Source organism: Kogia breviceps, chromosome 12 (assembly GCF_026419965.1).
Source record: "Kogia breviceps isolate mKogBre1 chromosome 12, mKogBre1 haplotype 1, whole genome shotgun sequence".
NCBI lineage: Eukaryota > Metazoa > Chordata > Mammalia > Artiodactyla > Physeteridae > Kogia > Kogia breviceps.
Window position 1 is genome coordinate 82,672,841 of NC_081321.1, and position 25,019 is coordinate 82,697,859.

Here is a 25,019-nt window from a genome sequence, read left to right on the forward strand (position 1 = left end):
TTAACCAAAAGAGTTCTAGGTGTTTGTGTTTATATCATTAGTTCATATGCTGAAATCCTCTAATGTTGGAGCTTCTGTTGTTGCTCATAGAACATGAGAACCAGGCACAAATAATAGATAGTTGATTAGATATTACACATTAATACAGCATTTCTCAACTGCTGACTTCCGGAACTGAGTTCTCTTATGAAACTTTAACTGTATTCCTTTTTTTCCCCAAATTTATTGCTTCGAGGAAAAAGATAGTTTTAGAATATATCATTGCTCTCTGTGGATTTTGAATTTTCTTTTGCCTCATTCAAACCTCAGAGGGTCAGAATTCTGAGTATCCTGTCTGGACTGCTGACTAATTCCTTAAGGAATAGCTAAGTTTCTTGGCACTGAAGCCTCATTTGAATTTCTCCCTTAATTGAAAAGTTTTAGTTATTTTTTCAATAGCCTCATTTTTATTAAAAGGTAATCAGAGAAAATAGATAATCTAGAGCTGTACTTAATACAGTATGGTAGCCATAAGCTATATATATGGCTTTTTCAATTAATTAAAATTTAATAAGATTAAATTCAGTTTCTTTATTGGACCAGTCACATTTCAAATGCTCCATAGCCACATGTGACTCATATTACCATATTGGACAGTGCAGGTATAGAGCTTTCTATCATCATTGAAAGTTCTATTGGGCAGTGCTGATTTTAGAGAAACTGGGAGAAAAATAATGGAAAAGGATACTCTGCTAGTCCTTTTCTTCCCCCTTAAAGGGACGTTGAGACTGAAGTCATCTTTCTTACCCTCTCAGCTTTATTTGATTTAGCATACAGTGAGTGTACTTGATTGTAGTTGTGTTTTATAGTAGAATATATGATCTTAAATTTGACTTTGAGGTAAACATCGGGTAAGAGACTTTGGGCTAGGAGATTCTCATACCTGTTTTTTCTTTTAATAAATTTATTGATTTATTTATTTTTGTCTGTGTTGGGTGTTTGTTGCTGTGCGCCAGCTTTCTCTAGTTGCCGTGAGTGGGGCTGCTCTTCATTGCGGTGTGTGGGCTTCTCATTGTGGTGGCTTCTCTTGTTCCAGAGCATGGGCTCTAGGCGCATGGGCTTCAGTAGTTGTGTCACACGGGCTTCAGTAGTTGTGGCGCGCAGGCTTCAGTAGTTGGGGAATGCGGACTTAGTTGTGGCATGTGGGATCTTCCTTAACCAGGGCTTGAACCCATGTCCCCTGCATTGACGGGCAGATTCTTAACCACTGCGCCACCAGGGAAGCTTTCATACCTGGTTTTAATAGTTAAAAATATGAAAGTGTTTTCTGTTGTTACATGGCAGTGAAATAAATACCATGATATTTAAACCATTGCATTTGAAGTTTAAATCTTGTTCTTTTCCCCCATTTCACTTTTTTTTTTACATGATCTTCAAAAAAAGTATCATAATTTCACATTGTCCAAAAAAGAAACTTAACAACAACAAAAAACACAACAGTATTTCCAAGTTAAAAGAATCCTTGTGGGCTTCCCTGGTGGCACAGTGGTTGTGAGTCCGCCTGCCAATGCAGGGGACACGGGTTCGTGCCCCAGTCCAGAAAGATCCCACATGCTGCAGAGAGGCTGGGCCCGTGAGCCATGGCCGCTGAGCCTGCGTGTCCGGAGTCTGTGCTCCGCAATGGGAGAGGCCACAACAGTGAGAGGCCCACGTACCGCAAAAAAAAAAAAAAAAAAAAAGAATCCTTGTATTAGTATTTTTTAAAGGTTTGCATACCCCTTTAAAGATTATCTGTTTATTTTTTTCCTAGAGTTATTTCAAGTTCACATTAGTACATGATTAATTATAATTTTCAGATCATGTAGAACTTGTAACTTTTTAAAATTTATTTTTGGCTGCGTTGGGTCTTTGTTGCTGCACATGGACTTTCTCTAGTTGCGGTGAGCTGGGGCTACTCTTCTTTGTGGTGTGCAGGCTTCTCATTGCAGTGGCTTCTCTTGTTGCGGAGCACGGGCTCTAGGTGCACAGGCTTTGGTAGTGTGGCGCGTGGGCTCAGTAGTTGTGGCTCCCGGGCTCTAGAGCTCAGGCTCAGTAGTTGTGGCACATGGGCTTAGTTGCTTCGGATCATGTGGGATCTTCCCGGACCAGGGCTCGAATCCGTGTCCCTTCATTGGCAGGCGTATTCTTAACTACTATGCCACCAGGGAAGTCCCAACTTTAACTTTTTAACCTAAATGTTTGAAGCCCTCTTAGAAGAGTAGCAATAATAGCACTTATGAAACTGTTGAGAAAAAGTACATATTTATGAAACCTGGAATGCAGCAAGATAAAGAATTGGTAAATAAAAAGTTACTTGTTCCTGGTTACTTGTGCCTTCATTGTACCTGATTGGACATCTGTATTATTATTCTGTCTTTATGCTTCCAAAAACAAATTTCTGTTGCTTTTTATTATTTTTGAAAGACATTCGTTGAAGAAACACCTCAAAGTGAATAATTTATGAAAGTGAAATTAAGAATTCTAAGAATCTTCAAGACACGTATATAGTTGATTTTTTGCAGTAAAATAAATTTCTTAGGCCAGTTTTGTATATAAAATGAGCTGTTAAGATTTTTAAAAGTCATTATTTAGATAAACTTAACCAAATACAACATGTAAACATGTTGAAATGGATAGATCTTTAAATAAAACTTATTAGCACTGGAAGCTACTATTTAGGCTCAAGTGCTATTTAGTTTCCTTTTTGAGTGTTTAATTAGAAGTAGCTCTTAGTTCTTAACCATTACTCTTTCTAGAATGTCTTTCTAGAGATGCTATAAAACATTTCAAGGTGACATTTAGGAATTTAAATTGTCTAATTTTTAAAATATAAACTTATTTTTAAGAACTCACATACAGAATAGTGCACAAATCATGAGTGAGCAGCTTTTTGAATGTTCACAGTGAACACACCTGTGTAACTAGCATCCATATCAAGAAAATATTGCTAATACTCATGTCTCTTCACATTTACTACCTCCCCCCACCCCAACCCCGCCTCTTCTCTCCAGGGGTAACTGCTCTCCTGTCCTTTGACACTTAGGAATAATCTTGCCAGTTTTTGAATTTTGTTTAGGTGGAACCATGGCATGTACTTTTGTGTTTGGCTCCCTTTTCTTAAATTTATTTTCATTAAGTACATCTATGTAGTTGAACATAGCAATTTTTCTTTTCGTTGATATATATAGAGTACTGCTGTGAACATTGTTGTGTGCTGTTGGCATATATGACATGTTACCTAGATATGGAATTGCTAGGTAATAGTGTATGTATTTGTTCAGTGCCAGAAAGCTTTCCAGAGTGTTTGTACCAATGTACACATCCACCAGCAGTTATAGTTCTCCACATCTCTGCCCAAACCTTTCCATAGTTAGTCTTTTGAACTAAAAAGGGCTATTTAATTTTTGAAAATTCAGTGAAATATTTCCTGCTCCCCTACCTTTTGAACTTTTATAATGTCTAGTAGATAGTTGCTGGGCTTAGAGATTATTCTGCTGTATTTCTCTTATAGCTTTGAAACTGACTTAGTCTTTCTACAGAGTAGCATATTTAGGACTAAAATAGTTTTATAAGCATAGACAGTCTTTTCAAACATATCCTTATTTCCTTTTTAAAGAATATTTAAGAGAGATTTCTGAGACAAATGCCCTGTACTAGATTTCATTAGCTTTTCTAATTTTTAATTAGACTTTATTTAAACAAGTCATTAAAGGGAGATTTTTTTGGTCAAACTGTATATATAAGTGAGAAATGTTTGCTTCATATATATGTCCTTTAAAATTGAAATACCATCACCGTATCTATTAGACAGGAATACTATAACTATAAAGGCTGCTAATATATTTAAATCATTTGTAATAAAAGCACTACATAAATAGTTTCTGTCCCACCTGTGTATATAACTTTTACTTCTTTTCAAGTAGAAGAATAGCTCAACATTTTGAAATCTCTTTCAACCCTCCTATGTCAAGCCAAGGGATTTATTTGGGGGGAAAATGTTTTAAAAAATACGTGCGCATGTGTGTATGTTTATATATAAATTTTGCCTGGTTCTCAGGCTATTCACGCATTTATTTATTAAGCATTTCTGTTTATCTTGACACAAGATTCTGTGTTGCCAGGTGACTACTCTTCAAATGAATTTAACATTTATTAGGAGTCTTCTAGTGTCCCACATTTATTACAATCTTTTTTATACAGTTTTGGAGTAGTTCTTTTTTTAAAAAAAATAAGGCAACTTCAGTCTTATTTTGCCTTAAAAGTCATACTTGTTGGCTTATTTCTTTTGCCCTGGTCATAAGCTTCTTAACACCCCCAGTTAAATTGCTATTCATATGAGGATAATAAAGATTGATCGATTTTTAAAAATTATGCAGTAAAAATTTACCTATTCATATCCACTCTACCATATGTAGGCTTGGACACAGTTCCTTCCTTATTACAGAATTTACATTGTTATTCTAGATGCCAGTGTTCATGGGGTAAAGCTTGCTAATGTGTAGACAGAGGCATAATTAAATTATTATAAATAGTTAAATTCTAAAATATTAACAGCTTTAATGTAAAGGAAACCATTGTGCAAAGGTGAATGTGCTAGTCAAGTTGCTCAGATCAAAAATGATCATAGACTATCTCTAGTAATTTTAAGGAGTATATCTTGTTATCTGTCAGTCATCTCAACTTATTTTTAACTTAATCTAAATAAAAACTTAGATTTTGTTTTATTGTTTTGAGAAAGGAACATTGTCCCAAAATCACACAAAAAAAGGAAGAACATGATGCTTGGAGTTACCACCAGCCAGTCCTGAAAGGCCCATAAAATAAAGGATTTCAGGGAATGTCTGTGTTTCAAAAACCATCTCTGGTGGCTCTGAGGAATAGGTTAGTGGAGTTCATGATTGCTATTAGGGAATCCTAGACACATTGGTGTATACTAACTCAGATTTTATTACTTAAATTATCTTGTTTTCAGTGAGAGTTCAACTTTGTAGTTATAGTAAGCAAGTAGCTTTTAATAGTTATAAATTAGGTCTATATCAAAAGATACAGCCTCCATTATGACAAATATTAATTTTTAGAAAAGATAATTTATTTCATAGCCTTTTTTGTTTAAAGATAGGCTATTTAGAAAAAATACTTTTTATTTATGGGTAACTCTTTTTGCCAGTGTATTTAAAAAAATATGAAGTGAATAAACAATAGAATGCCAAATGTTGCTTACATTATTTTATATTTGGTATTTGTAATTTTGCAAAAAGAGCCTCACATTTTAATTAGCATTAATAGTTGAATTTTAAGTGGAAGATATATTGGATGATTGCACTACCTCATTTTTTTTGTATGTTTGAAAATTTTCATAATGAAAAGTTGAAAATGGTTTTAATTCAGCATGATAATGAAATGCTTCTAGTAGTTGCTTATCTTTATTGACCATCAGTAGGCAATGAACATCTGAGTATCTTTTAGGTGAAGATCCTGTGGTGGGTACAGAGACACTTATGGCATGGTTTGTTTCTTCAAGAAGCTTGTAATATACATATAGGTATAGACGGATAGGATTTTTATACAAGTGATATGTGTTGGCAGAGGGGTAGTATAGTGAAGTAGTAGAGGAAAGACAAATTTAGAAATTAGATGATAGTCTATTCTGTTGAAAGCTTTCAAGGTGCAGGCTAAGAGTTTTCTTTTAAGGAGTCAGTATGAGGCCTAAAGGTTATTTAATTAGTCATTACTTTGTTGACATTGGTTAATTTTAATTAACTGATCCGAACAAAGAAAATATTTTTAAGATAGTTGATAACCTGTTCTGATCTATGTAGGAATCTTGCATTTTTGACCTAAAACAATAAATGAATGTCAGAGAGAGTTGTGTTTTTCTTTTTCTTTATGAACTGTAGTGTTCTGCCTTTAGAGTGATGAAATCTGTAGGAGCTCAGAAGTTACTTCATGTAATCTTTTTTTTAAGACTTAAAACATCTTGGGGCTTCCCTGGTGGCGCAGTGGTTGAGAGTCCACCTGCCGATGCAGGGCACACGGGTTTGTGCCCCGGTCCGGGAAGATCCCACATGCTGTGGAGTGGCTGGGCCCGTGAGCCATGGCCACTGAGCCTGTGCGTCCGGAGCCTGTGCTCTGCAACAGGAGAGGCCACAACAGTGAGAGGCCTGCGTACCGCAAAAAAAAAAAAAAACAAATAAGATGCTTACAAATTGAGTTTTTGTATAAATAAGCACTCCCTGACATATAAGACGTTTCTTTTAAAAAGCATTTCAAGATTTTGTAGTATAATCCAGGGTTATCACTATGAAAAGCATTTTGAATTTTTTAACACACAGTTTGTGTGTATCTCTGATACCAGAGTTCAGAGATGGAGATTTTCCTATGTTCTCCCTAGATGAGGGTTCTTAGTCTCATAACTCTAAAAATATTTAAATTGAATAATTATGAAGAAACCAACTTTTTAATATCAGAAAAGTATTACAATGGTGCTAAAATGCACCATTAGTTTTTAGTTATTTCTATTTGTAGACTGTTGTGACACTCAAAATTTTATTGCTTTTATATATTCTTGATTAATTAGTTACACATTTCTTTCATTAGGAAGTAGCTGTTTTTGTCTTTGATAAGAAGCTGATTGACAAATATCAAAAATTTGAAAAGGATCAAATCATCGATTCTCTAAAACGAGGAGTCCAACAGTTAACTCGACTACGACACCCTCGACTTCTTACTGTCCAGCATCCTTTAGAAGAATCCAGGTAAATTTTTATGAAAACTTACATAAGAGACTTCCTAAACAAATAGTTTTTTTAAAAAAAACTTTATGTTTGAAATCTGTCTATACAGTATACTGTCAGTGAAAAGTTCTTATCAACTGAGTGTTGAGTTCTTATGGATTAGTTACTTCTTTGAAATTTATTTGCATTTTCTATGTATATGTCTCTTTTTGAAATATTAATAAAAGTTTTCTACACATTTGCCATGAGTCTATATTTGTTTACTCTATGTTCAAGACTACAGCAGTCCAAATGGAAGATGCGAGAGAAGTATAGAATACAGTCCCTGCCTGAAAGTAATTTTTCTTGTTAATTTGCTAGAATTCATTGCCCCCTTTTCATTGATTCATTATTCAGAGGCTATTTTTATGTGTATTCCAGGCAGTACTGTTCTAGACATTTAACCTTTTACTATGTCCAGTATGTCAGTCCATAGTCCTCAGTTACTCTACTATCTCTTTTTCTCAAGGTGAGCTTGGGAACTGTTGCTGAGAATGACAAGAAAACAGAATTTATGTTGTGTAATCTTAACTGGATCCTCAGCCTTGGTGCTTTTAATAACTCCTTTAGATACCCAGCTATATAAATCTTTTCCACATTACTCATAACCCCTAATTTATTCCTTCCTTCCTACTTAGCAGACTGTATTCTCCTCTCAAATCAGATCTTAACCAAATGGTTTGCCAATGTGTTCTGTGGACCCTAGGATTTTAAGGATAGGGAAAGAAAGAGGCAGGGGGAGGAACCTAGCTGGCAGGGGCCCAGGCTTCCCATCTCCCTTCAACTGGACAGTTTGGCTTTTATCTATTTTATATTTTGGATTTCTACATAGTTCTTACTTTAGAATCTTCAGTAACCTACTGTCACTTACTCACTTCCCCCAAAGGCACAAGATCTTTTCTTTCAACCTAAAAGAAAAAAACCTAATATTTACCATGTGAAAAACTGTACTAAATTTTTAATATTTGTCTAACTCATTTAATTCTCAACAACTATATAGAAGAACTGAGGATTGGAGCTTCTACTACATAAGCCACATAGTTATGGCACCCTGATTCCTGAGCCTATGCTGTGCCTACCCAGAAATATACTTACTTCATATCTTTTATCATGATAATATTTTACTGCCCTTCTTTGTGTAAATAAACCCAGAAGAAGACTATAGTTGTTGTCTTCTTACATAACACTCCCTATTATGAACCCTCTGTCTCAAAAAGTGGACTAAGTTTAGTTGGTCACACTTGTCCTGAGCTTTCCTGACTCCATGCTTGTTTCTGCTATTTCCTCTAGAGTGTTTTCTATCAGTAGTTATAGTGTCACCTACCAGAACCTACCCACCTTTATTATTTTAACTTGTATTTCTTTTTTTTTAAATATTCCATTGTATGAATATAGCACATTTTGTTTACCTGTTCATCAGTTGATGGGCATTTGAGTTGTTTCTCCTTTTTGGTTTTTATAAATACTGCTGCTGTGAACATTTGTGTACAAGTTTTTGTGTGGACATATGTTTTCATTTCCCTTTGGTGTACAACCTAGGAGCCAACTTGCTGGATCATATAGTAACTCAATATTTAGCCGACTGAGGATAAAGTAGGATTTTAAAAAAAAATTAACTAATTAATTAACTTATTTTTGGCTGCGTTGGGTCTTCGTTGCTGGGCGTGGGCTTTCTCTAGTTGCAGCGAGCGGGGGCTACTCTTTGTTGCGGTGCGCAGCCTTCTCATTACGGCGGCTTCTCTTGTTGTGGCGCATGGGCTTCAGTAGTTGTGGCTTGCGGGCTCTAGAGCACAAGCACAGTAGTTGTGGCACACGGGCTTTGTTGTTCCGCGGCACGTGGGATCTTCCTGGAGAAGGGATCGAACCTGTGTCTCCTGCATTGGCAGGTGGATTTTTAACCACTGTGCCATGAGGAAAGTCCCTAACTTGTATTTCATCATTACATTTTAAATCTCTTGAAGGGAGAAAGGCCAGTGTTTTATATCTTTCTCTGTCCCTGCAGCTTCTTTTATAGTGATTTAAATATTATAGGACTAGGGCTTTATTGGCATTCATGAAGAGAGATAATTCAAAGATTACTTTAAGGCATTTTCATTGATAGGTTGTAAAAATTGCAGTAGCATTGATAGAAATAGAAACCCCTTAGGGAAGGACAAAAATAACTTCTGCTTTTTTAAAAAAATATTTTTTTAACATTTTTTTAACATCTTTATTGGAGTATAACTATTTTACAATACTGTGTTAGTTTCTCCTTTACAACAAAGTGAATCAGTTATACATATACATATGTTCCCATATCTCTTCCCTCTTGCGTCACCCTCCCTCCCACCCTCCCTATCCCACCCCTCTAGGTGGTCAGAAAGCACAGAGGTGATCTCCCTGTGCTACGCGGCAGCTTCCCACTAGCTATCTAATTTACATTTGGTAGTGTATATATGTCCATGCCACTCTCTCACTTTGTCACAACTTACCCTTCCCCCTCCCCATATCCTCAAGTCCATGCTCTAGTAGGTCTGTGTTTTATTCCCGTCCTATCACTAATCTTTTCATGACATTTTTTTTCTTAGATTCCATATATATGTGTTAGCATACGGTATTTGTTTTTCTCCTTCTGACTTACTTCACTCTGTATGACAGATTCCAGGTCTATCTACCTCATTACAAATAACTCAGTTTCATTTCTTTTTATGGCTGAGTAATATTCCATTGTATATATGTGCCACATCTTTTTTATCCATTCATCTGTTGATGGACACTTAGGTTGCTTCCATGGCCTGGCTATCATAAATAGAGCTGCAATGAACATTTTGGTACATGACTCTTTTTGAATTATGGTTTTCTCAGGGTATATGCCCAGTAGTGGGATTGCAGGGTCGTATGGTAGTTCTATTTGTAGTTTTTTAAGGAACCTCCATACTGTTCTCCATAGTGGCTGTATCAATTTCCATTCCCACCAGCAGTGCAAGAGTGTTCCCTTTTCTCCACACCCTCTCCAGCATTTATTGTTTCTAGAGTTTTTGATGATGGCCAATCTGACCGGTGTGAGATGATATCTCATTGTAGTTTTGATTTGCATTTCTCTAATGATTAATGATGTTGAGCATTCTTTCATGTGTTTGTTGGCAATCTGTATATCTTCTTTGGAGAAATGTCTATTTAGTTCTTCTGCCCATTTTTGTATTGGGTTGTTTGTTTTTTTGTTATTGAGCTGCATGAGTTGCTTATAAATTTTGGATATTAATCCTTTGTCAGTTGCTTCATTTGCAAATATTTTCTCCCATTCTGAGAGTTGTCTTTTGGTCTTGTTTATGGTATCCTTTGCTGTGCAAAAGCTTTTAAGTTTCATTAGGTCCCATTTGTTTATTTTTGTTTTTATTTCCATTTCTCTAGGAGATGGGTCAAAAAGGAACTTGCTGTGATTTATATCATAGAGTGTTCTGCCTATGTTTTCCTCTAAGAGTTTGGTAGTGTATGGCCTTACATTTAGGTCTTTAACCCATTTTGAGTTTATTTTTGTGTGTGGTGTTAAGGAGTGTTCTAATTTCATACTTTTACATGTAGCTGTCCAGTTTTCCCAGCACCACTTACTGAAGAGGCTGTCTTTTCTCCACTGTATATCCTTCCCTCCTTTATCAAAGATAAGGTGACCATATGTGTGTGGGTTTATCTCTGGGCTTTCTGTCCTGTTCCATTGAGCTACATTTCTGTTCTTGTGCTAGTACCATACTGTCTTGATTACTGTAGCCTTGTAGTATAGTCTGAAGTCAGGGAACCTGATTCCTCCAGCTCCATTTTTCGTTCTCAAGATTGCTTTGGTTATTCGGGGTCTTTTGTGTTTCCATACAAATTGTGAAATTTTTTGTTCTAGTTCTGTAAAAACTGCCATTGGTAATTTGATAGGGATTGCATTGAATCTGTAGATTGCTTTGGGTAGTAGAGTCATTTTCACAATGTTGATTCTTCTAATCCAAGAACATATGGTATATTTCTCCACCTATTTGTATCATCTTTAATTTCTTTCATCAGTGTCTTATAGTTTTCTGCATACAAGTCTTTTGTCTCCTTGGGTAGGTTTATTCCTAAATATTTTATTCTTTTTGTTGCAATGGTAAATGGGAGTGTTTTCTTAATTTCGCTTCCAGATTTTCATCGTTAGTATATAAGAATGCCAGAGATTTCTGTGCATTAATTTTGTATCCTGCTACTTCACCAAATTCATTGATTAGTTTTAGTAGTTTTCTGGTAGCATCCTTAGTATTCTCTATGTATAGTATGTCATCTGCAAACAGTGAAAGCTTTACTTCTTCTTTTCCTATTTGGATTCATTTTCTTTTTTTTCTCTGATTGCTGTGGCTAGAACTTCCAAAACTATGTTGAATAAGAGTGGTGAGAGTGGGCAACCTTGTCTTGTTCCTGATCTTAGTGGAAATGGTTTCAGTTTTTCACCATTGAGAACAATGCTGGCTGTGGGTTTGTCATATATGGCCTTTATTATGTTGAGGAAAGTTCCCTCTATGCCTACTTTCTGCAGGGTTTTTATCATAAATGGGTGTTGAATTTTGTCAAAAGCTTTCTCTGCATCTATTGAGATGATCATATGGTTTTTCTCCTTCAATTTGTTGATATGGTGTATCACGTTGATTGATTTGTGTATATTGAAGAATCCTTGCATTCCTGGAATAAATCCCACTTGATCATGGTGTATGATCCTTTTAATGTGCTGTTGGATTCTGTTTGCTAGTATTTTGTTGAGGATTTTTGCATCTATGTTCATCAGTGATATTGGCCTATAGTTTTCTTTCTTTGTGACATCTTTGTCTGGTTTTGGTATCAGGGTGATGGTGGCCTCGTAGAATGAGTTTGGGAGTGTTCCTCCCTCTGCTATCTTTTGGAAGAGTTTGAGAAGGATAGGTGTTAGCTCTTCTCTAAATGTTTGATAGAATTTCCCTGTGAAGCCTTCTGGTCCTGGGCTTTTGTTTGTTGGAAAATTTTTAATCACAGTTTCAATTTCAGTGCTTTTGAATGGTCTGTTCATATTTTCTATTTCTTCCTGGTTCAGTCTCGACAGCTTGTGCATTTCTAAGAATTTGTCCATTTCTTCCAGGTTGTTCATTTTATTGGCATACAGTTGCTTGTAGTAATCTCTAATAATCTTTTGTATTTCTGCAGTGTCAGTTGTTACATCTCCTTTTTCATTTCTAATTCTATTCATTTGAGTCTTCTCCCTTTTTTTCTTGATGAGTCTGGCTAATGGTTTATCAATTTTATTTATCTTCTCAAAGAACCAGCTTTTACTTTTATTGATCTTTGCTATTGTTTCCTTCATTTCTGTTTCATTTATTTCTGATCTGATCTTTATGATTTCTTTCCTTCTGCTAAATTTGGGGTTTTTTTGTTCTTCTTTCTCTAACTGCTTTAGGTGCAAAGTTAGGTTGTTTATTCGAGATGTTTCCTGTTTCTTAAGGTATGATTGTATTGCTATAAACTTCCCTCTTAGAACTGCTTTTGCTGCATCCCATAGGTTTTGGGTCGTCGTCGTGTCTCCATTGTCATTTGTTTCTTAGTATTTTTTGATTTAGTCTTTGATTTCTTCAGTGATCACTTCGTTATTAAGTAGTGTATTATTTAGCCTCCATGTGTTTGTATTTTTTACAGATCTTTTCCTGTAATTGATATCTAGTCTCATAGCATTGTGGTTGGAAAAGATACTTGATACGATTTCAATTTTCTTAAATTTGCCAAGGCTAGATTTGTGACCCAATATATGATCAATCCTGGAGAATGTTCCATGAGCACTTGAGAAAAATGTGTATTCTGTTGTTTTTGGATGGAATGTCCTATAAATATTAATTAAGTCCATCTTGTGTAATGTATCATTTAAAGCTTGTGTTTCCTTATTTATTTTCATTTTGGGTGATCTGTCCATTGGTGAAAGTGGGGTGTTAAAGTCCCCTACTATGATTGTGTTACTGTTGATTTCCCCTTTTATGGCTGTTAGTATTTGCCTTATGGATTGAGGTGCTCCTATGTTGGGTGCATAAATATTTACAATTGTTATATCTTCTTCATGGATCGGTCCCTTGATCATTATGTAGTGTCCTTCTTTGTCTCTTGTAATGGTTTTTATTTTAAAGTCTATTTTGTGTGATATGAGAATTGCTACTCCAGCTTTCTTCTGATTTCCATTTGCATGGAATATCTTTTTCCATCCCCTCACTTTCAGTCTGTATGTGTCCCTAGGTCTGAAGTGGGTCTCTTGTAGACAGCATATATATGGGTCTTGTTTTTGTATCCATTCAGCCAGTCTGTGTCTTTTGGTGGGAGCATTTAATTCATTTACATTTAAGGTAATTATCGATATGTATGTTCCTATTACCATTTACTTAATTGTTTCGGGTTGTTCTTGTAGGTCTTTTCCTTGTCTTGTGTTTCTTGCCTAAAGAAGTTCCTTTAGCATTTGTTGTAAAGCTGGTTTGGTGGTGCTGAACTCTCTCAGCTTGTGCTTGTCTGTAAAGTTTTTAATTTCTCCATCAAATCTGAATGAGATCCTTGCTGGGTAGAGTAATCTTGGTTGTAGGTTTTTTTCCTTCATCACTTTCAATATGCCCTGCCACTCCCTTCTGGCTTGCAGAGTTTCTGCTGAAAGATCAGCTGTGAACCTTATGGGGATTCCCTTGTGTGTTTTTTGTTGTTTTTCCCTTGCTGCTTTTAATATGTTTTCTTTGTATTTAATTTTTGACAGTTTGATTATTATGTGTCTTGGCATGTTTATCCTTGGGTTTATCCTGTATGGGACTCTCCGTGCTTCCTGGACTTGATTGACTATTTCCTTTCCTATATTAGGGAAGTTTTCAACTATAATCTCTTCAAATATTTTCTCAGTCCCTTTCTTTTTCTCTTCTTCTGGGACCCCTATAATTGGAATGTTGGTGCGTTTAATGTTGTCCCAGAGGTCTCTGAGACTGTCCTCAGTTCTTTTCATTCTTTTTTCTTTCTTCTGCTCTGCAGTAGTTATTTCCACTATTTTATCTTCCAGGTCACTTATCCGTCCTTCTGCCTCAGTTATTCTGCTATTGATCCCATCTAGAGTATTTTTCATTTCATTTATTGTGTTGCTCATCATTGCTTGCTTCCTCTTTATTTTTTCTAGGTCCTTGTTAACTGTTTCTTGCAATTTGTCTATTCTATTTCCAAGATTTTGAATCATCTTTACTATCATTATTCTGAATTCTTTTTCAGGTAGACTGCCTATTTCCTCTTCATTTGTTAGGTCTGGTGTGTTTTTATCTTGCTCCTTCATCTGCTTTGTGTTTTTCTGTTTTCTCATTTTGTTTATCTTACTGTGTTTGGGGTCTCCTTTTTGCAGGCTGCAGGTTCGTAGTTCCCGTTGTTTTTGGTGTCTGTCCCCAGTGGCTAAGGTTGGTTCACTGGGTTGAGTAGGTTTCCTGGTTGGGGGGACTAGTGCCTGTGTTCTGGTGGATGAGGCTGGATCTTGTCTTTCTGGTGGGCAGGTCCACGGCTGGTGGTGTGTTTGGGGATGTTGGTAGCCTTCTTATGATTTTAGGCAGCCTCTCTGCTAATGGATGGGGCTGTAGACCTGTCTTGCTCTTCGTTGGGCATAGGGTGTCCAGCACTGTTCATTGCTGGTCCTTGAGTGAAGCTGGGTCTTGGTGTTGAGATGGAGATCTCTGGGAGATTTTCGCCGTTTGATATTGCGTGGAGCTGGGAGGTCTCTTGTGGACCAGTGTCCTGAGGTTGGTTCTCCCACCTCAGAGACACAGCCCTGACTCCTGGCTGGAGTGCCAAGAGCCTTTAATCCACATGGCTCAAAATAAAAGGGAGAAAAAATAGAAAGGAAAGAAAGGAAGGAAGGAAGGAGGGAGGGAGGGAAGGAAGGAAGAAAGAAAGGAAGGGAGGAAGGAAGAAAGCAAGTAAGAAAGGAAAGGAAGGAAGGAGGAGAGGAGGAAAGGGAGGAAGGAAGGAGGGAGGGAGGGAAGGAAGGAAGAAAGAAAGGAAGGGAGGAAGGAAGAAAGCAAGTAAGAAAGGAAAGGAAGGAAGGAGGAGAGGAGGAAAGGGAGGAAGGAAGAAAGAAAGGGAGAAGACAATAAAGTAGGATAAAATATAGTTATTAAAATAAAAAATAATTATTAAGAAAAATTTCTATTAAAAAACAAACAAACAAAAGAACGGATCGGTCTAACCCTAGGACAAATGGTGCAAGCAAAGCTATACAGACAAAATCTCACACAGCAGCACACACATACACACTCACAAAAAGAAAAAAGGGGAAAATAATAGTATATCTTGCTCCCAAAGTCCACCTCCTCAACTTGGGGTATTTTGCTGTCTATCCAGGTATTGCACAGATGCAGGGCACTTCAAGTTGATTGTGGAGCTTTAATCCACTGCTTCTGAGGCTGCTGGGAGAGACCTCCCCCTGTCCTCTTTGTTTGCACAGCTCCTGGGGTTCAGCTTTGGACTTGGCCCCGCCTCTGCGTGTAGGTCGTCCGAGGGCATCTGCCCTTCGCTCAGACAGGACGGGGTTAAAGGAGCAGCTGATTCAGGGGCTCTGGCACAGGCCGGGGGGAGGGAGGGGCACGGATGCGGGACGTTTCCGCGGCGGCAGAGGCCGGCGTGACGCTGCACCGGTCTGAGGCGCACCGCGCGTTCTCCCGGGGAAGCTGTCCCTGGATCCCGGGACCCTGGCAGTGGCGGGCTGCATGGGCTCCCGGAAGGGGCGGTGTGGAGAGTGACCTGTGCTCGCACACAGGCCTCTTGGTGGCGGCAGCAGCAACCCTAGCGTCCCACACCAGTCTCTACTGTCCGTGCCGACAGCCTCGGCTCGCGCCGGTTTCTGGAGCTCCTTTACGAGGTGCCCTTAATCCCCTCTCCTCGCGCCCCAGGAAGCAAAGAGGCAAGAAAAAGTCTCTTGTCTCTTCGGCAGCTCCACGCCCGTTTCTGGAGCTCCTTTACGAGGTGCCCTTAGTCCCCTCTCCTCTCGCACCAGGAGACAAAGAGGCAAGAAAAAGTCTCTTGTCTCTTCCGGCAGCTCCAGACTTCAACCGGACTCCCTCCCGGCCAGCCGTGGTGCACTAACCCCTTCAGGCTGTTTTCACTCTGCCAACTCCAGACCATTCCCTGCGATCCGACTGAAGCCCGAGGCTCAGCTCCCGGCCCCCGCCCGCCCCGGCCAGTGAGCAGACAAGCCTCTCGGGCTGGTGAGTGCCGGTTGGCACCGATCCTCTGCGGGAATCTCTCCGCTTTGCCCTCCGCACCGTTGCTGCGCTCTCCTCCACAGCTCCGGAGCTTCCCCCTCTGCCAACCGCAGTCTCCGCCCGCGAAGAGGCTTCTAGTGTGTAGGAATCTTTCCTCCTTCACGGCGCCCTCCCACTGGTGTAGGTCCCATCCCTATTCTTTGTCTCTGTTTATTCTTTTTTCTTTTGTCCTACCCAGGTACGTGGGGAGTTTCTTGCCTTTTGGGAGGTCTGAGGTTTTCTGCCAGCGTTCAGTGGGTGTTCTATAGGAGAAGTTCCACGTGTAGATGTATTTCTGATGTATCTGTGAGGAGGAAGGTGATCTCCGCGTCTTACTCTTCCGCCATCTTCTCCGATTGTCACTTCTGCTTTTTAATGACTTAATAATGTGGAGATCACACTGGAATCATCCAAAAGAAACGTGCTATAGAAAATAATCCAGGGACTTACTTGGCAGTACAGTGGTTAAGACTTTGCCTTCCAGTGCTGGGGGTCCGGATTCAAACCCTGGTTGGGGAGCTAAGATCCCACATGCTTCAGGGCCAAAAACCCAAAACATAAAACAGAAGCAATATTGTAACAAATTCAATAAAGACTTTAAAAATGGTCTAAACCAAAAATTTTTTTAAATAAATAAAAGTAATCCAGGTGAAAGTTCAGAGTTGGTGATATATATGAGGGTGAGTAAAATATAGGCAGTAATTAAAACCATGAAAAAAAAATGAATTTAAAGAGCATGAGTCAAAAGAGCAGAGTAGTGAGCACAGAACTTGAAACGTAGAGGGGAAAGAAGAGCCAGCAAAAGAAATTGGAAGGATCATGTCGTATGACAGGAGAAAAATTGGCAACATGTTATGGAAGCCAAAGGAGGGAAGAAAGGACTCCCTAACACTGGCACCACTGAATAAAAAGGAAGTAAGGACTGAGAAGAATCCATTGCATTTGACTAGTGAGAGGTTGTTAGTGATATTCAGTAATTTCAGTAGGATGGCAGTTTGGAAGCTAGAAAGGAGCCCAGCAGAGAAGACATCATTATGTGAATCAAGTCCCATAGGAGGAACTCAAAGGAAATTTCAGGAGGATAGTTGCAAATCACTAATATACTGAGGTAAAGTGTAGGGAAATGAGATCATTCATGTTCAATGAACTTTACTTTTTCAAGATAGAACGTGGATAGGTAGGTAAAGGAATAAGGAGTTAATGGAATGAGGAGTTAATATAAGAGGGCTATGAAGGGATGTTCTTGAAAAATAAAAAGAGCAAGGTTAAATAAAGTATACTATGTATCTTTAGGCTATGAGTCTACAGAGACTTGGGTTTTCTATTTTTTCCTTCAGCTTACGACATAAGCAAGAGAGTAAAAGAAACCTGTGATGGCACCTACAGGGTTAATAAGGGTTTGCCCAGTAAAGGGCAGTAAGGGTGATAGTTTATTGTTGAGGTAGTAGGGAGAAAGACGGGAATAAAGTGTAGTCAGAACTGAATACTTCAAATTTGTTGAATAAAGATACTAGGAAGCTAGGTTAGGTGGTGTTAGTAAAAGGGTAGGTAATGAATGGCTAGAAACAGCTGCGGTTGGGGGAGGTGGTCCTTGAGAGAGGATTTAGCGCTTCTGGTGTGTAACTGTTTTTAATGATGATGGAAATAAATATTCATGAAAGATAATAAGGCCTTCAAGCTTGAAGAATAATCTTATGAATATTGATATGACCAAGGATGATTTTGGGGACAAGACAGAAAAGGAAAAAAATAAGAATTGCTAAAATAAACGAGTCCTGGGAATCATTGGAAACTGTAGAGAAGACTAAGGGGTTTTTGAGCAGTTATCCTCCAGTGCGGTTCAGCAAACGAAAGCCTGTGTCCACTGTGTTAATGAGCTTAGTGTGTGTGGGAGTCAAGAACAAAATCATCATCTTTATTGATAACTGAGCAGGGAGGACAGTGTAACTTTCTTCTTCAACCTAAGCAGCTCTGTCTTTATCGCTCATACATATTGAACTGCATATGCTTTCATTTGAAAAATGGGTTCAAAGTGAAAGAAAAATAACTCAAGTATTACTGACAGAACAGCAAAAGGCATATTTGCCATTTAACAATTACTGTCCAGGTACAGAGACTTGGTATAGCTTTGTTACTGCACTGCCTTGTAGTTCTTCATTGCCAGAGCCTAAGCCAAAGTCCAAAATGTTAGGACTTGAATCTCAGACAGTTGGTAATTACAATAGCAATTTTAAACATTTATTGAGCTTACATTTTAGTCAACATGCTATGTATTTTATATGCATTTGCTCATTTGATCTTTACAGTAACCTTTCAAGGTGGTCTTTTATCACCAGTTTACAAATGGGCAAAGTGAGGCTCAAAGTATCCAAAGTCACTAACAAGGAATAGAGATGCTGGGACTTGAAGTTGGGTATTAGTCTTCAGAGCTTGAGCTCTTGGTCATTACTCTATAAGGCTTATTGAAGACTTATTGAATGTTTCTAATGCTGAGGGCCCCAGCTCGATCCCTGGGTGGAGAACTAAGATCCTGCAAGACATGTGGCACAGCCAAAAAAAAAGAAAATCAAAGAACAATAATTTTAAAAATTGGAAACTTCTGACACCTTTAAAAATGATACATAAAATAGATAAAAGCAAAGGTGCTCTGAGATTGAAGTAGTCATCAGGCTGGTCACTCCCACCAGCATCTGGACTTGGCTGCCTGGTCCTGAGATCTTCCACATGGACCTCCTGCCCGGGAGCTCCCCGAGCTCCAGGTGTGTCCATGTGGCCGTGCTCTGTCCAGGAAGTCACATCTCCTGGCACGTCCTGCCCCTCAGCAACCTGGGGGAGCCCTGCTGATCCTCTGCACACGGGCTCCACAGTCACTCCTACTCACCCACCCAGAAACAGGAATACCCCCCGCCCGCGCCCGCCCCCCCGCCACTGCACCAAGCACACACATGGCATGCCTGTCCTGGCAATGTGCTGTGGAGGACAAGTGGACATCAGGGCTTGCAAAGTACCCTAGGACAGTGGTCCCCAACCTTTTTGGCACCAGGGACTGGTTTCGTGGAAGACAGTTTTTCCATGGACGGGGGTGGGGGACGGTTCAGGAGGTAATGCGAGGGATGGGGAGTGGCAGATGAAGCTTCACTCCCTGGCCTGCTGCTCACCGCCTGCTGTGCAGCCTGGTTCCTAACAGGCCACGGACCGCTATGGCCCGAGGGTTGGGGACCCCTGCGCTAGAAGACACCACAGGATGCCATGTTTCCCAAAGCAGGAACAAAAGGGTTTTCACATCATTTCCAGGAGCAAATGACAGTCCTAGAGATGCAAAAATGATGTGCCCTCCCAGGGTTCCAACAGCTCACAAAGATCCCAAGAGACATAATTCAGGACCCTTCCCTCACCCAGGTGTTTGCTCTTAACAGTGAAAAAAAAAGAAGTGACTGTTCTGTGGGAGCTGGAGCTATGCCCTTTCCCCCTTCCTGACTCATTGCTCCAGAGGTGTCTGTGGGAAATCTACAGGTTCCTTTGAGCATATTCTGAGACTTAGAGCCTTAGAAATAAGGGTAATATGATAGGTATAATGTAACAGTATGTTAAATTAATTCATTGGTTTTCCATAAAGAATATCAATCATTCAAAAAGCACAGTTGATATAATGTTTATTTCCTGACTTTTTAAATTTAAAAAAATGCATCACAGCTGTTATAACACTTAAAAGACTGAATGATTTATCCAGTGTAATTCATGTACAAAGCTTCCTGACTTTGCTTTGTTGGCCTAAGTATGTTATATTAATGCTGAAAACAAATCTAAAATTGTCCACTTTCTTGTTGATAGTTAAATAGGACCACTAATGTTTTTCTTTTTTAAAACAGGGATTGCTTGGCATTTTGTACGGAACCAGTTTTTGCCAGCTTAGCCAATGTTCTGGGTAACTGGGAAAATCTACCTTCCCCTGTATCTCCAGACATTAAGGATTATAAACTTTATGATGTAGAAACTAAATATGGTTTGCTTCAGGTATGTATTTTTATTCATCATGTGGATGGAATATTTTCCTTCAAAATTGTTTTTAGCCATTTCAAATTTAGCTGTATAAACTGCTTTATGTAAACCTTTAGATTTTTTTTTTTTTTTTTTTTTTTTTCATTACGTGGGCCCCTAACTGTTGTGGCCTCTCCCGTTGCGGAGCACAGGCTCCGGATGCACAGGCTCAGCGGCCATGGCTCACGGGCCCAGCCGCTCCGCGGCATGTGGGATCTTCCCGGACCGGGACATGAACCCGTGTCCCCTGCATTGGCAGGCAGACTCTCAACCACTGCGCCACCAGGGAAGCCCAAACCTTCAGATCTTTTCAGTAATTTAAAGATTATTTCTATGTTCTAGAATTTTTCTACAGTTTATTGTTAGGCTTATCTTTTTAATGTATGAAACATAACATTAGTAACCTTTGGAGAAGAGCACTTGTTGACTGGTGGATGTGGTGGTTCCTTCTTAATGTTTTTGAATTTTAAACCTTCACAGTGCATCCGTAAGTCCATCCACTTTTTCTGATTTTCCTTCCCCTGCTTACCAAAATATCTTCGGCTTTATAGAGTGAATTTATACAGTAGATTCTTTGTTTTGGAGGGGCAGAGATCATTTTATTCATTATTTTTTAAAGTATTGTTAAGGTATAATTAATTGACATACAATAAACTTCACATGTTTAAAATATACAGTTTTTTAAGTTTATAGGTAGAACCGTCACTACAATCAAAATAATTTACATATCGACCTTCCAACGTTTCCTCATACCCTTTGTAATCCTTCCCTCCTGCTCCTTGCTGTCTGTCTCTCATCCCAGGAAGCCACTGACTACTTTCTGTCACTAAATCAGTTTGTATTTTTAGAATTTTGTGAATGAAATCATACAATATGTACTCTTTTCCTGGCCTGGCTTCTTTGAATCAATCAAATTATTTTGGTATTCATTCATATAGTTGTGCATGTCAATACTTCTTTTATTAGTGAGTAGTATATCATAGTTTGCTCATCCATTCACCTGTTGATGATCATTTGGGTTGTTTGCAGTTTTGGGCTATTGCAAATAAAACTGCTGTGAACATTCATATACAAGTTTTTGTATGGACGTATGCTTTCATTTCTCTTGGTTAATTACCTAGGAGTGGAATGGCTGGATCAAATGGTATGTGGATATTTCATTTTTTAAAAAACTGAAAAACTGTTTTCCAGATGATAGTACCATTTTACATTCCCACTGCAGTGTATAAAAGTTACATTTTTTTCACATCTTTGCAAAACTTGGTATGGTTGGCCCTTTCAGTTGTAACCATTCTTTTTTGTGTGTGGGATCTTAGTTCCCTGACCAGGGATTGAAACCAGGCCCTTGGCAGTGAAAGCATGGAGTCCTAACCACTGGACCGCCAAGGAGTTCCCTCAATTGTAGCCATTCTAATATGTGTGCAGTGGTATCTCATTGGAGTTTTAATTTGCATTTCCTTAATGAATAATGATGTTGAACACCTTTTTATATGCTTCCTTGCCATCTGAGTGTCTGTTCAGATCTTTTGCTTATTGTTTAAATGGGTTGTTTGTTTTCTGTTATTCAGTTTTGAGATTTCTTTATATATTGTGGACACAAGTTCTTTGTCAGATACATGACTTTAAAATATTCTCTCTTAGTCTGAGGCTTATCTTATTCTCTTAACAGTATATATTTTCTAATTGTGGTAGAATACACCTAACATAAAATTTGCCATCTTAGCCATTTTTAAGTGTACAGTTTAAGTACATTCACATTCTTGTGCAACCATCACTTCCATCCATCTCCTGAACTCTTTTCACCTTGCAAAGTTTAAGCTGTACCCATTAAACAATAACTCCCCACACCCCACCTCTCATACCTCCCAGCCCCTGGCAACCATCATTCTACTTTCTGTCTCTATTAATTTGACTACTCATATAAGTGGAATCATGCAGTATTTTTCTTTTTGTGACTGGTTTATTTCAGTTAGCATAATATCCTCTAGGTTCATCCATGTGGTAGCATGTGTCAGAATTTCTTTCCTATTTGAAGGCTGAATAATATTCTGTTGTATGTATTTACCACGTTATGTTTATTCATGCATTCGTTGATGGACACTTGGGTTGCTTTCACCTGTTGGTTTTCGTAATATTGCTATGAACACGGGTGAACAAATATCTCTTCAAGACCCTGCTTTCAGTTCTTTTTGGGATATATCCAGAAGTGGAATTGCTGGATTCTATGGTAATTCTATTTTTAAGTTTTTGAGGAACTGGCATACTTGGTACGGTCGGCCCTTTCAAATCCAGTTTTCACGTTTTGTTAACAAATTCCATGGTAATCTCAGGCACAAATATAAAATTACCACATATTAATCCAGTGTGAGAATGAGTGAACATCAGTTAATGTTTGAAAACTGAGCACAGTGCTATTCAGAAAAACTTAATTTCAATATGAAGTGTAAGTATATAAAACTATTAAGAATTAGAATCAAATTGACAAAGGTATTTCTTGATATTTACTGTCTTTAAGTAAGAAACCAAAGATTCTCTCACTTTTCAAACTCAGGAACTGAATAAATTTGGGTAGCAAAGTGCTTTTATTACTGTCTTTTCTTTTGCTTTTGTGCATATGGAAAGGAACTTAATACATAGTTGTACTCTGTTTTTACAATTGGGTTTTTCTTGCTAATGCTTAGAATACTCTGGCAACTGAGAATGTCTACACTTTTGCATTTATGAAATTAATTGTTACCTGACGTGTAAAAAATTTTTATTGGGAGAAGCAGCAAATTTGATTATTATGAGACATTTATTATTGTAATTGAAAGTTTTATTAAAAATGTCTTTTATTTCATTTACAGGTTTCTGAAGGATTGTCATTTTTGCATAGCAGTGTGAAAATGGTTCATGGAAATGTTACACCTGAAAATATAATTTTGAATAAAAGTGGAGCCTGGAAAATAATGGGCTTTGATTTTTGTGTATCATCGACCAATCCTTCTGAACAAGAGGTAATGAAGGTTTTATTCTTCTCATTTTTTAAAGCTCTGGAAATTTGTGATTGCATCTGGAATAGATTAGAGAATTTATAAGCCTGATAAATGTGTAGAAATAGGCTATGTGGTACAATGGTATATTTAAATGTATAGCTTTATAGAAAATTTCTTGTGTTCATTGTACCTACGAATATTTAGCTCATTAATTCCTCAGTAATGTTACTTGAGAAGAAAGTACTAGAGTTAAGCAAATTTGAGCACTATTGAGTTAAGTAGATTTTTTTCCCTCAGAGTGTCAGATACATAAACAAACATTGTGACCCTCCAGCAGTGTTTCCCCAGCTTATTGGATCACAGAATCTTCTTCAGGGAGCATGATAACAATAGCAGTGATAGTAATGGGTAACATTTATTGAAGCGCTTTTCTGGACACTTTTTGTGTATTTACTCATTATCCTCACAACAACTCAGTGAGGTATGGGAATAATACAGGTGAGTAAGTTAGACTCATAGAATAAAATAATTTGCCTAAGTTTAGGCAAGTGGTAAGTGGTAGAGCTAGGATTTAAACCCAGTCTTTCTGGTTAAAAGGCACCTGTTACTTAGTGATTATGAAACCTGCCTATTTATACTTAGGAAAATATTCCAGATTTTTACAATGTAGTTGTTACCTTTAACAACCATGCTTTGACCTAAAATATATTTATAATTTAAGGGAAGCAGAAAGAATAAGTATTGGTTGAATATATACTGTGCGTCAGGCACTGTGCTGGCTCTGTTTTCCATACATTTGTTTATCTTACAACATCCCTTTGAACCTGTTAACTAAATCACATAGCTAGTTAGTGAAAGAACAAGGTTTCAAATAATCTATTTGAACTCATAAATTTGAAGCCTGTGTATCAGAAAACATAGGCCAGACCTTTCCATATTCATAATGCATTGTATAGTGTAGTGATAATTTGTCTTCTGGGAGAGAGCGCCAATAATCTCAAAGTTATAAGAGTTCTTATTTTTATTTCTTAACTTGTTTCATGTACTTTCTAGTTTTGGGATTTGGGGAAATTTAGAATTAAAAGTGATGGTGACATTTTTACTTGCATGACTGAGTATGAATTTAAAACTAAATTGTTACTACTTGACAGTGGTTTGCTTTAATTTAAATATTTAATCTATGTAATCCTTTTTCTGTCTTTTTATAGCCTAAGTTTCCATGTAAAGAATGGGACCCAAATTTACCATCATTGTGTCTTCCAAATCCTGAATATTTGGCTCCTGAATACATACTTTCTGTGAGCTGTGAAACAGCCAGTGATATGTACTCTTTAGGAACTGTCATGTATGCTGTATTTAATAAAGGGAAAGCTATATTTGAAGTTAACAAGCAAGATATTTACAAGAGTTTCAGTAGACAGTTGGATCAGGTATTTGCCTTTAAACATTTGCTTGCATTAAAAATGTATTAAGTGTTTGGTTTTTTTCCAAAATATGTTCAGAAAATTCTCTAAACTGAGATGAGTGTCTCATATTTTAATTTTTCATAAAGTCAACTTAACAAAAGTAATTCTTAGGATTAATATTTGTTACTACAACTTTAATCATGGCATTTATTTGCTAGAGTGAAAATTGAAATATGGTCTAAAATACTGGATGTTTTGTTTTAGGAATAGAGACAATTTCAGGTATTAAAGATGTGTTTTAATTATCTTGCAACAGTAGAATTAGCCATTTGTTCAATCTAAAAATATATTTTTTAGTAAATTTCAAAAAGTTTTCTTTAAAAAAAAAAAAAATTATTTGTTATTTATTTTTGGCCGCATTGGGTCTTCGTTGCTGCGCGTGGGTTTTCTCTAGTTGCGGTGAGCGGGGGCTACTCTTCGTTGCGGTACGCGGGCTTCTCATTGTGGTGGCTTCTCTTGTTGTGGAGCACGGGCTCTAGGTGAACGGGCTTCAGT

At 37.9% G+C, this 25,019-nt stretch overlaps 1 protein-coding gene across 2 annotated transcripts in view; it reads left to right on the top strand.

Moving 5' to 3' along the window:
- SCYL2 (SCY1 like pseudokinase 2) overlaps positions 1-25,019 on the top strand; it is a 67,882-nt gene that overhangs the window by 18,245 nt on the left and 24,618 nt on the right. For both annotated transcript variants that reach the window (XM_067009959.1, XM_059081942.2), the window contains exons 3-6: positions 6,616-6,773; positions 19,915-20,059; positions 22,930-23,079; positions 24,267-24,488. In XM_067009959.1, the coding sequence (XP_066866060.1) occupies positions 6,616-6,773; positions 19,915-20,059; positions 22,930-23,079; positions 24,267-24,488 (675 nt within the window). The remainder of the gene's footprint in view (positions 1-6,615; positions 6,774-19,914; positions 20,060-22,929; positions 23,080-24,266; positions 24,489-25,019) is intronic.